The 14,111-nt window shown below is 30.1% G+C and overlaps 1 protein-coding gene across 1 annotated transcript in view; it reads left to right on the forward strand.

The window, feature by feature from the left end:
- pyd (polychaetoid) overlaps nucleotides 1–14,111 on the forward strand; it is a gene marked incomplete in the record, with an annotated part of 191,643 nt that overhangs the window by 168,683 nt on the left and 8,849 nt on the right. The window contains 1 exon segment of the mRNA XM_067047106.1: nucleotides 2,085–2,286. Within this exon segment, the coding sequence (XP_066903207.1) occupies nucleotides 2,085–2,286 (202 nt within the window).

The raw sequence follows: 14,111 nt of genomic DNA on the forward strand, positions 1-14,111 counted from the left end.
TTAAAATGATACATAAAATAAAACATATTAAAAACCCTTTATACATCAAAATATACTATTTACACAAAAAGAGCATATATATATATATGTATACACTTAATTTATTAAAATTCTTTTAAGCCAACATGAAATATCACATTATATGCAAAACTTGTGAGGGTCATTAGGTTTGCTTGGAGTAGGTTTTTTAGGAAGTATTTTAATGTTCAAGGAGTCAAAAGAGGCTATCATGTTCACCAAAATCGTAACATTATCAGTATGTTGAGCCTAGAGTCAAGTTACTTTGGACTTTTAGCTGTTTGTAGCTAAGGCTAGAGGGATCTAAGGCTTTCACCTCTGCAACCTCATGACTGCAGCAGCATAATATGTTACTGGGTGGCCCCATCAAATGCAAACTTGACTCCTCCACTCTGGTTAGAATAGGTTGGTTACCTCTAGACAACCCTCCTCCTCTCTATATGTCAGAAATGATTAGGTAGTGGTAATAAAAAAAAAAAGACTTCTCCCATGTAGCATATTCCCGTAGTTACTAGAAAGGAAGATAAGAGAAGTTATTAATGGATTTGTTGATAAAGGATCTACAACAATTGTAAAGGATGTGAGTCAATAAAGGAATAATATCTTAAAGGTATCATTGATGAACTTACAATAAAATAAGATAAAGATATAGTTATATTTAAACACAATGACTCATGTACAAAATACAAGTTCTAATATATGTACAAAATCAAATCAATTCAAGAATAAATATAAAAAATAAAATTTGAGGTTTGACTGGTTATACATTACCACATTCATCATCAACTTTTATCATCACATTATCGAACATTTGTCCTCCAAGTTGTGTAGCTAACCAGCAATTCATACACTATTTCTAAATCTCTGGGATTTCCTACATCCACTCTAATCTCTAGACTCTTTAACTCTAATCTCTAGACTATTCTAGATGAATTGGTAAGCACAATGACCATATGTTGCCATCGGTTTGTCTTAGAATTCAGTTAAACAATGAGAATCTCTGCCATAGTCCTAGGTTTTGTGTATGCCGTGGAATCGTTCAGCATAACATGCTCGGATTGAGCTTCCTTGCTTATTGGTTTTATTCTTTCAGCTGAAGCTAATTTTTTACCTTTTTTTTTATTTATTTTCCTTTTGACCTTAGTGAAAGGCATAGCATCAGATAAAATATCACTGGGGCCTTCAGTCGCTGCTTCTTTTATTTCCCTCTGTTGTTCTACAGCTACAAGTTGCTGGTTAGATGTTGAGAATCCTTTCATGAGTTTTGGCACAGATTGCTCAACAATACTCTGGGTAATCATTGAATGGACATTCGGAGAAGCGAGTGTCTCTTTTGCAGCCTATTGGACAAGGGTAGAGACATTTTCAAATTTTTCCTAACATTCCTTTGTTTTCTCTTGCATGGTTTCAATTACATCAAGTAGCTACTGAAACTTACCATTGATGTAGTTCTGAACCTTAGCGCTAACGTTCCTATCAGTTTTTTTAATATAAATTATCAGATTCTCCTGGATTAATTTTGCTTTCTGGAGTTCAGAATTACATCCAGCCTCTTCAGATACTGCGGAAATATCGCCCTGAGAACCTTTCCTAGCCCGTTTGGCATTAGACCTTAATAGCTTTAAAGATGTTTCTTCTTCAGCTTCTCTCGTTTCCATCTCTTCAATAATATGTCCGATGGGCCTAACCTCAGTCATTTGGTCACTAATTTTCAGTGTCCTTTTACTCACTAATGACATAAGTGATAAGTCTATAGCTGCTGATTTGTTTAGCTTTCTTACCAGGCTTGTGAATTAGTATGAGTTTGGCTTTCTTCCAGGTGTCGAGAAAATATCCAGTAGATTTAAATACTCGTCAATGTCATCATTAACTAAATTCAGACTTCATTCTGTATTGGAGAATGTTTTCTCAAAGAAATAAGTGAACACATCAGCTTTTGGTAAATTTTTGTGACACATCCCAGTAATAAAAACTTCATAAATATATTTATGATAAACCTCATTATATTAATACATCTTATGCATTATTATGAAATGATAATTTATAGTTGTGTTGTTTTCATGTAGGCATGCAGGAGCTCTTGAATACAACTCAAACAAGCCAGCTCCTCCAGCCAAACCAGCTATGACTTCTTACAAGCCCGTGCCTCCACCAAAACCAAAAAGTTACAGACCACCTCATCAAAATTACCATCAAACCAATGAATATCAGCATTCAAAGTCATACAGCATAACGGATAATAATTATTCAACACATCTTCATAATTGCGTGAGTATATAAACATATAAAATATTTATTTTTATATCTTTTCCAAATCATATTCAACTTTTCCCAAACAAAATGCTTTTTTCAAGCCGAATTACTGCTCATTCATTTCAATTTCAACCTCTTTTTTAACATGAAATTGAACAGGTTTTTGCAACTTTTTCTATTCTTCTACATGTTCAAGAACTAAAGTTATTCTTTTTAATTTTTTTAGAAAATTTCCATATGACAATGTAGCCATATTGAATCACAACATAAAACAAATTTTAGAATAATTTGAAAGGAGTTAACTACTTTCACTAATGATAAACTGCAGGTAAATTGATGAAACAATCATTGTTATTAGACTATTATAATACAAACTTTTTGTGGAAATAAATGTTGGAAAGCAGATCATTTTAATTCCTTTATTTGACATCAAATGGAAATATACTAGTGGTCCAAGGTCCCTTGACATTTTCTTACATTATTGCATTACAAAAAAAGCACAAAACTTTCATACTACATCATAATATTATTGATTATAACTGCAAAATGATACTTCCTAACTCTTCTATTTCAAGAATTAAAAAAATTTTATTCTGCATTGAATGAGTTCCCAAAATTATAAATTTCATCCTTAAACAAATGCCCATCCTTACTTTTCTTAGTTTACCACCAACCCTATGTTCAATTTGAGTCCTCCTTCTAATATTCCCTTTTCACCTATGTCATTCTCTTCAATAATATGATCATTTTAGGGAATTTTAATACAATTTACTTACAGAACACTCCTGATAAATCCTACCGTTTTGACCTCCTCAACTCTCTTAATTCATTCCTCAATTAATCATTGTAGAGGATTTTAATACTAATTTACTAACAGTACACTCCTGATAAATCCTACCTTTTTGACCTCCTCTACTCCCTTAATTGATTCATTCTACCTTATCAACCCACCCATCATACCCAGTACTACTAATGATTAAACCTTGTTATATTAGATTCAGTTCAAAATTAATTATCTATACCCCAATATCCAGTACCTTTTCTTTCATAACATGATCTTAATCCAGGTCTCAAATAATATTCCTCCCCCATCTTTACCATCAACAAAATTTCTTGACTAAATCTTGATTTATTAATAAAGTGAAATATTAATACATTTCTTGACTTATCCTATTTCTTAAAACCCATTTACACATCATCCAATGTAGATAAATCCCAGTCTTCCATACATGGAACTAAGGCACAATTCATTCAGTTCTCTCTTTTCAATGGTGTTTCTCAGCTCTCCTCGCTATCACCATCCCTTTTTTCCATTTACATTAATGATTTACTCAATTCTATACATCACTCCCAATACCATCTTTATGCTGACGATATACAAATTTATCTTTCCTTCCATCTTTCTGATCTCATTGCGATCCACTCATGATTGAGCCATCTCATAAACTGTATAATGCCAATAAATTTTACCCTGAGCCGAGAGAAACGAATTTCAGAAAAAAACTAAAGCAACCCTCATCCATTCCAAACCCCTCTTACACTCCTTTCCTTATTATCTTTTATTTTTCCTTAACAACAATTCTATTACACTCCATTGTTAAGAACTTTGAAATCATCTTAGATCATCACCTCTCTTGGAGTCATCATGTATCCAGAAAATCCTTTATTATCCTTTAACAATTCCATAGATTCTCCCAATCCTTACCTTTAAAAATCTGTCAGTTTAAATCCGTTTCCTTTATTATTTTCTTCCAGCTTGATTATGGTTTCCTGATATATGTAGAACTCGCTAATGAGTTTGAAGGGAAATTATGAGTTACTTTAGTGTTAGTGTTAGTCTTATGAGTTACTACTTATCTTTGGTGTTCCCAAGGGCATGCAGAGTTCTAGCTATTATACCGAGTTAAAGTGGCTATTCTTTTTTCTGATGCCAATATTTCCATGGATCTCTCCTGATCTAATCTTAATAGGGATTATGATAGAAATAAATAATACACCTTACTGTATCACTAAACTCCTTACCTAGCATTTCTCTATCCACTTTTTAAACATCAGAATTTTACCAATCAATGTTTATAGCCATTATAACCAATAAAATTGAAATACTTCCTTTGAATTGCTTCCTTTCCAGTCTGTTCCCACTCCATTTGAAATTATTTGCTTATTTCTATCCATAATACCTCTTTCCTGACTTCCTTCAAGCATCAGTAATTTCTTAACCTCCTTAAATATCAATCTTCTTATGAAATGTAAAGTTTTTGTACAAATCTTATTCTTAGAATTAGACCGTAATTTATGTTCATTATATTTTGTTTCACTGCTTGATATCTAGACAATATGCAACCATTCTTGTTCATCATAGTTTTTGTTCTTAAGAGACATAGTCCCATCTTAAAGATCATTTTTCATTTGGAATCTAAATACTGTAGAGCCCTTAAGTAACTCATTCACTCAATTATAGGCAGTCATTCAAATTTTCTCCCCCTCCTACTTATCTGTACTAATGATAAGCTATGCAATGTTTTTCAGTGGGAAGGTTAATCATTATTTTCTATTCAAGTTTTAATTTGTGAAACCCTTCCTATATTTTCTCGCTATACACCTATTTTTTTTTTATTTACATTTCAGACCCCCCCATTTTCAGGATTATACATATGAAACTATATACATATTGTCTTTTTTAGGACTATCCTAAATTGGATGATATTATAGTTGCAATTTATTTATTATATCTGCATAATTTGTGTTCATGTTCTTTGTGTCAGTGTTATAATTAACTTTATTTGTTATGTATTATGTTATGTAAATAGTTTATTTTAACTTTCTATTTTTTTGTTATTTTTTCATTTTCCAAATTCCTAGAATTTTCAAAATCAAAATTGTTGTTTTTTGTAATGCTATGATATGCCAGCACTGTTGCCTTTGTGCCCTTGTTTTCAGTATTTCTTTTTATTATTTGTTCCTTTATTGTTATCACTGTACCATAATTTGATTATCAGCATTTTTGGATATCCATTTTCTATCAATATACGGTATATTAATGTTTTTATTTATTTTATGTATTTCTCATTAGAACTAATACTATAGGCAAACCAGTGGCCTGCCAATAGAATGTTACTGATTATAAACCAAAATAAAGATGATGAAATAGTAAAACGGTTTAACATCCAGGAATAAAATCATTAACAAGTCATCTATGTATTTTTTGATCAATATTGATGTTAAGCCACCTCAAATCAACTCTGTCTCTATGTAGGAAAGCTTAAATAAAGAACAAAAACAATGCTGGCTTGGATGGAAACATTTATTTGTTAATACAATAAAAAAATACACAAATTAAAATAAAAAAAGAAACAAAATTTACAAATTGCTGATTATAATTTTTACGAACTGATGAACTCCAATGGGTCAAGGGTCCTGAAGTCCGTTCCAAAAGGTCGGAGACGATGTTCTCATAATCCACGTTGGTGGATCCACAAATTGAAGCGGCGCTCCAATAAATCACACAGCAAGGTGTGGTGACTTCTCTGTACAAAGCTATTGGGCGACTATTGGTATAGTCGACTGGGCGACTGTATGTAGACCACTGAACTTAGGCCCCAACTTGTAGTATTGTTGTGGAAAATAATGCCATTGGCTGGTATTTCACTATAAACACTACACCACAAGTATAAATATCCTTCATTTAAAACAAAACATACTTCTCACAAAAATACATAGTAAATAATGTTATGAAATCTATTTACTGCCTAATTAAAATATTTACATTTTAATTAACCTACATGACATTAACAATTGGCTTATATTTTAATTCTCCTTAACATTTTTTAATTAGATTATAGGAAGATAGTCCGAGTGGGAGTCAATAAAAGTATCAAAATAGTAGAAGAAAACTATTTATTGTTAACCAACATTTCACCCCACTTTGCAGGGTTTTTTCAGGGCTGTCAGATTGAAACAAAGATGACAACTGATAATTTTTTAATGAGATTATACTTTTGTTCCACTCGGGTTAGTGACCATGTTTGATCCCATCCGTTGGCCCCTGATTTACATATAGTACTTTTGAGTAGTTCTGATGAGGAATATATTAAAAAAATATGTGTATAGCATACCATAGCATTACAAAAAACAAAAATTTTGTTTTAAAAATTCTAGGATTTTGGAAAAAGAAAAAATAGAAAGTTAAAATAAACTATTAACATAACCAAATACATCAAAAATACAGTTAATTATAACACTGACACAAAGAACATGAACATAAATTATGCACATGTAATAAACAAATTCCAGCTATAATAGCATCCAATTTAGGATAGTCCTAAAAAAAACAAAAAACATAAAGTAAAAATTGAAAAGGAAAGATTCATTAGGTGACAATATCATAACAATAGTAGTAGGGGAGAGGATGGAATGGATTAAGTTAGGGATATCAGTCCAGTATGGTGGTTAAAATGAAGAAAAAAATAGTAGTGTACAGTATAACTAAACTAAGTCATGACAAAATATTTTATATAGATTAGGAGGATATAAATTATTGAGGTATGAATGAATAACTATTATACGTTTTATAAAGAAAAGGATATGCAGTGCATGTGTTATGGAATGGTGAAGTTTCATATTTATAATCCTGAAGATGGGAGAAGAGCCCTGAAACATAGATAAAATTAAAATAGATGTATAGTGAGAAAATATAGAAAGGGTTTCACAAAATAAAACTTACATAGATAATATACTACTTCTATTAGATTTATTAACTTGAAAATTTGCTAACTTATAGCTTTTAGACTGGAATAATAAGAAATTTCTAAAAATTAAAATTTTTAATGTATAACTCCCATAACAATGAAAATAGTGTATCCAACTTTAAAATTTATAGAATATATTTTTGAAGACTTATTGTGACTTAACCTTAATACCAATCAGGCAAAGGGATCACACCTGCAGTTACCGATTTTGTGTGATTTACAATGTTGATCCTATCAATTTTTGTCATACCTCCATTGGTTATACCAAATATATAAACATAAAACTGAAATTTTCGTATTGAAATTAATCATTTTTATTGTATGAAAATGGCAAACATTACTTTATTCAAAGTATTGCCCATCGCTAGCTATACTTTTTTCCAATTTCTCTGACAATTTGTATATGTCGTGCCAAAAAAAATGTTCCTGTTTTTAGGCAAACCAGTCATCGAGCCATTTTCATAAGATTTGAAGTGCTGCTCAGCAAATGCATGTCCCATCGATGCAAATAAGTAATAATCGGATGGAACCAAGTCTGGTGAGTAAGCTGCATGTGAAAATAATTTCCAAGAGGTTACTCATCATAAGCTTCGTCAAGCATTCAATGCGATTTTACAGCAGTTTTCTTTGAATGGTAACAGAAAGTCAATGCTGTCAACAAATTGTATTTTCTAGACATGAAATTCAACATGTTCAATGCTGTTAAAAATTACGCTTTTGTGTGAAACTTCTATTGTTGTGAGCTGAAAATTTGTATCTAATATCAAAACAAAAAAATTACATGGTTTCACAATAAGTACATTGACAGCTTGTATCATCCTTGGGTTAAATGCTGTTCCATATTTATAGATCTGGTACCTTAGATAGATCTAGATTTTTATGTCTAGAACAAATCTGGCTTCTTTTTTTTCACCATTTTTGACACTTAATGGACAAATGGACAACATGGATGGTTTTAATACTTGGTAAGCCTATCAATGTCAAAAATATATAACTTTGGTCCTATAACATGTTGTCATATCTCCTATATGATTGTAAATTAGATGGTAATAGTTGGAGTGTTTAGGTCTAGGGCTAATTTTCGAACTTTTTTCATTATTTTATTTGTTTCTCCAAAATAATGCTACCTAGTAATAACTTTCTAGTTCAAGAATAAAATAATATTAAATTCTACTTTAAATCTGATATAATTAATTCATTTCAAAATTATGGTTGATATGAGGGTTGAAATGTGACATATATGTTAGTTTGATATTTACATACCTGTCATGCATTGGAGGTATGGCAAAAATTGATAAGACCTAAATTGCAAAAAACGCAAAATCTGTGACTGCAGGTGCAATCCCTTGCTTGATTGGTACTGTGTAGTCACAATAGGGCTTCAATAATAAATTCATTTTAATTGTTTAAACATTAAAAACTTTACTTATGAAATTTTTCTGTTGGTTGCGGGGTAAAAGCTGTAAGTGTACCAATTTTTAACTTTATTTCTCAACAGGAAGTTGGTTATAATTTGAATAGATGAATAAGAGAAAAAAATGTCTCACTGCCTGTGAGCGAGTAAATAAGTTAATCCAGAGATTGCTTAGTATTTAAATTTGAAATGTTAATTACTTGCTAATAACAGAAAATTTGATGCTCTAGAAATAGTGTACATTAGATTTTCAGTTTAGAACCATGGTACAGATGTTTGATAGTCACTATATTGAATTTCTTGTGAGAATTGGTAAACTTTGTTGTCTTCCACCATCAATTTCAACCATATTTCTTGACCGATTTTATGATGTTGGTCACTTATTCGACACAGAATTTAATGTTCAAGTTTAATGAACAAGCTATTTTGTTTTGTGTGGATTTTGTTGATAATTGGTCATTGATTAAATTTTGTTGATAATTGGTCATTGATTAAATTTTGTTGATATGGATATAGAAGGAAATATATTTGAACAAGTAGAGAGGTTTAAGTAATTAGGGTCTACTACAGTAGTACTAGAAAAGACAGAAAATGCATGTTATTCTTCAATTTTGAAATTGCTTAGCTTCTGCCTTCTGTCCAGAAACTTAAAGGTAAGAATTTACAAAATTATTATTCATCCTACTGTTTGCGAATGCGAAATGTTGCCATTTACACAAAGGATAGAACAATGCCTTAGGGTTTTTGAGAATACAGTACTACGTAAAATATTCGGACTGAAAAAGGATGGGTTAACCGTAGAATTTAGGAGGCTACACAATGCTAAATTGAGGGAATTACTCCCAGTAACTATAATTCATGTTATACCATTGCAGCAAATAACATGGGCTTGTAAGGTGTAGGGTTTATTAATAAACAGATCCCTAAAATGTTAATTAACACTAAACGATGGGTAAATGTCTGAGGGGTAGACTGAAACATAGGTAAGAGGATTGTAGCAAGCCTGATCAAGCTGATTTGGGATTGGTTGGGTGTCACTGGACAGATGTATGAAGAAAGCAATTGGTGGTATTGGCATTGAACTTTCGGGTCTGATAAGCCGAATAATTATCATTATTATAATTCTTGGTATTAATTAATTAATTTTGACCTAAGGTCCCCACAGGGTTTAATTTTCTAGTCTAAATACCTCGAACAATGACTGATAATCCTTTTAAAAAAACACTGTTAAACAGTGTAGGGGATTATTGATGTGAAAGCCATTACTAACCATGCCAAAACAAGAATATGGTTGAAACAAATTTTAAATACACAATCATCAAAACATGTTGGATGCATCAGTTTTTTAGCTGCTTAGTTTACTTTCTTATTGAAATGGATTCAGTAGTATGTTTGGATTAGTGGAGATGAGGTAAGCTGTTTATTTAGTTCTTTCCTAAAAATATATAAATAATTCTGTTTTACAATGAATAGTAATAATGACAGTGAATCAAGCTGTTAAGTAAATACCCACCAACTTGCCGGCAATATAACCACAGGGTGATTAGCTCTAGCAGCAACAATGGTTCCTATGTTACAGGAAATGTAGAATCGCATAGATGTGTCCATAATCAAAGAGGTAACTACAGAATATGCAGGAGGGAACAAAAGCTCATGTTAATTAGATTATATGAGAAAGGACATAGTATAAAAGAAATAACTTCGATATATAAGTGTAAAATTGTTGACAGTGAAATTTTATATTACGAAATGTAAATGAAATGACAACGAAGTATGAAAAAAAATGAATTAAAGAAAGAAAAATAAATGCTCCTCACAGTGAATATTTACAAACTCATATACTTGAGGTAATTAAATAGGTTACAAAACAAAAATCCTTGTAAAACTCTAAATAAGGTGAAAGATCTTTCAGAAATAGTTTAGTAAAAACCCACAATTTATAATGGTTTAAAGGCATTACAAAATACTTAAAAGAAATTTACAAAGGAAATGGATGTTATGAACTCTATTAAAGCAATAAATGAAAGAAAAGAATACGCTACAAGTTAAAAAATATATATATCTAACTAATCTTTATGAAAGTTTTAAATATGATTTGTTAAATCCATATAATTTATTACTATTTTATACATTTTTACCTTTCAATGAGTAAGTTTCTGGGACTGTAACATCCCATCTTCAGACTTCCACTATAAAAAATAATTTTATTAATCAATTAACACTATTGATTACTTCTACTTATATTTTATATATATATATATATTTCACTTGATCTTTATTGTTAGAAGAGTTGACAAAAGGAACAGTGTACCATAAAGACTGATGAATAATTAATATAAAGATTTTCTTGAAACTTTATATAAAAGTATAATGTTGATTGAATAATGAAGATTTTTTATAGAAAGTTGTGAGATGCGATGAAATGTTACTCATTAAAACATGATAGTGTATAATACAAAATATATAATAATAAATTATGTGTTAAACTAAGGAAACCTTTTTTTTTAAAGACAATTAACAATACAGAACATGGTATCCTAAAATAGTGAAAAATTAAATAATTCATGTTTTTGTGTTTTATAAGCTCTAATCATGAAAAAAAAAAAATAATAATAAAAATAATCCAATAGCTGATGTATTTAATGTTGGTATAAAGGTTTTATTCAACCACTCACCAGCAACAATTTAATAATTACTTTGTTATATGCTTTTTTGTTAAGTTTTTTATTTAAGTTTCTTTATTAATTACATATAAGTATTACCTTTTGCTAGTTTGCCTATAGTCTTTGAATCTTGTAAGGTCAGGATGTCATGGTTTGAATAGGAGATTCACCACTGACTGAACCTAGAGGGATGGGAGAAGGGTGAAAACAAGGGATGGATAATGAGGTAGGGAGCTCAAAACAACTAGTTCCAGGCAAAGCTGGTCTGGGTGAGAAGAATTTGGTAGGGAGGTGATGAAACATGAAAATTGGAAGAAGCTTGGATAGCTTAAAGATTTCCTTACTTCTATGAGGTATGCCACTATTGCTGTCATAGTGTGAATAATGATTTGTTTGGATTTTTAGATCCCTTTTTACAATCTCTTTAAGGAAACTGGTTCTTTTTGTCTTTTCATTTTACAAATGTCTTATAAAAAAATAAATACTTACAAATATCTAATAAAACTTTGTTCTTTTCTTTTTATAATAAAAAATTCCAAATGAATTCCCAAAATGAAAGTTATCATTAGATATTGTGAGTATTAATATATACTACATTAGATATATAAATGACTAAACTTAATACTATTTAATAACTAATAGAGGGTGTATCTCTCTCTCTCTCTATATATATATATATATTGATACACCCTCTATTAGTTATTGAATAGTATTCAGTTTAATCATAAATCTGCAATAAAAATTAAACCTTGATCAACTAATTTATTTTGGCTCATTTATCTAGAAGTATTAGTCCCTAAGAAGAGAGATAAATTATAAATTATTTATTTTAATACAGACATTCTTTCTGGAGGAGGCATATTAATTAATACAACAGCTCCCATACTCAATATGGAGGCATAGCAATTAAAATTATATTACCTTATTTACCTGATAAATGTATTGTACCATGGAACAGAACTGGAATAAGGAGACAAAAATATAACTTACTATGTGGACCATTTATTAACAAATAAACACATTAATTAACTAAAAAAATGTTAATATTTGTGAATTATCTCTCTCATATAAATGAAAATACAACTTATGACAATAGTAAATAATTTTAAACAAATTATGATGATTTTACATTGGACATCTATGGGAGGTCTACCAATTCTGTGCAAGGGCAGATCACAGGATAATGTCCAGTCAGCCAGATGAGCCTCCTCAGACTGGGGAGGAGTCGAGTATGTCTTATCGAAGGACCTGGGGAGAACTGGCTGTCTTGTCTTTCTGCTTGACAGACCACAGAATATGTGTGTTGTCCGTCTGTTCAATTTGTGAAGGTGGTCCTTTTTTCTTGTTTTTCATTGGTCGAATTTTTTTAAGAACTGTCACTTCTTACTTTGGCTTCTCCCACATTTCCAGTACAGATTGACAGTTGGATATGTAACAGACATTAGTTATTTCCATTTAAATTTTAATCTTCAGGGTGAAAGGTCTGCTGCTATTCTGATTCTTAAACCTTTAACACTCTAGAATCGCACAGCACCTTTTTTACATATAACTATTTGCATTATCTTTATTATGGTATGGATAAATAAATTTATTGTAATTATTACATTGACAATGTCACTGGGCATAGTGAGTTGGGACTTAGATTAATTAGAAACATGATCATCCTGGCAGGAGTTGTCAATTTATGCCATGTAAACATTTTTCATTCAAAAGTTTAGCTTTATTGCTGATGTATTATAAGGAATATTTGATATATAGAGAAAAATTATTTTATTATATAAGAAATGCAATTTCTTATAAAAAAAAAAAACAACTTGAATATTTAAAAAACACTTAAAATTTGAATGATAAAACATAAATTTAAATTAAACATTAGATTACAAAATATTATTTTTTTTTATGTCATAAAATACTTTATTGTTGGTATTCCAATTGCATTTTATATTTGTTGACATGATTTCTTCATGAGTCGTCTTTATAATTTTCCATTTCACTACTTCACTTGAGTTATCTCTAAATACTTTAGTTTGAATGAAAGTTTATTGGATCATGATCACTAACTAAATTTGAACTAACCATTTCACTGTTAATGTATACTGAAAATATCACTATATTTGATTGTTAATAATTTTTATAATTTAGCCAAAATACTTTCACTATATATTGAAAATAAATTATTTTTTTCTGGTCAAAATTTATAGAAGATACTGACATTCTATCTTTTCAGTACCTGGTATTTGCTAGTTTTAACAAATGAGAGTTTTTTTTATCACTTTACTGTCCCTTATGTTTAAAAATAATTTTTAATTAGTTTTTAGTCTTTAAAAACTTAATTCACTTCATATACGTGATAAAATCCTGTGCGAGCCTTCTCATCTTCGGCATGGAGCTTCCTCTCGCTGTGCCAATTTTCTCAATCAGGTCAGCGTACATGAGCCTTGGCCTGCCTTGAGATCGCCTTCTTCCTAGTTTTGCTTCTAGAAGCCACCTGGCTTTACGGTCATCTCCCATTCTGCTAACATGCCCGAACCATTTCAGCTGTCTTTCCTCAATCACCTCTTGGATGGATCTTACTCCAAGTTCTTCGCGTATCCTTCCATTCCTTATTCAGTCTCGACTTAATTATCCAATATTGAAATATTTAAATTTATAAACTTAAAATTACGAAATATGCATTTTACATAAAAATGATAAAATAAATGTTAATTATCAACACAATACATTAATATTATAATTAATAAATCTAATAACCCTATATTTCAAAGGAATCATTCATAAATAATAAACAATTCTTAATTTACTCATGAAATAAATTATAACTTTTACAGATATAACATACAGTTTCTTTTATCATCAAAATAATATTTTCTCTGTATTATTGATTTTTTAAAGTTTTTTTTTTCATAATATCAACATTTTATTGTTCAATTTCCATTGTTCCTACTATGTTCAAGACAACAATTAACATTTTCTGATTTGATTTTAAAATAGACCTTAAATATCATTACGATATAT

Source organism: Halyomorpha halys, unplaced genomic scaffold, assembly GCF_000696795.3.
Source record: "Halyomorpha halys isolate HHAL.00 unplaced genomic scaffold, Hhal_1.1 Scaffold697.1, whole genome shotgun sequence".
Classification (NCBI taxonomy): Eukaryota; Metazoa; Arthropoda; class Insecta; order Hemiptera; family Pentatomidae; genus Halyomorpha; species Halyomorpha halys.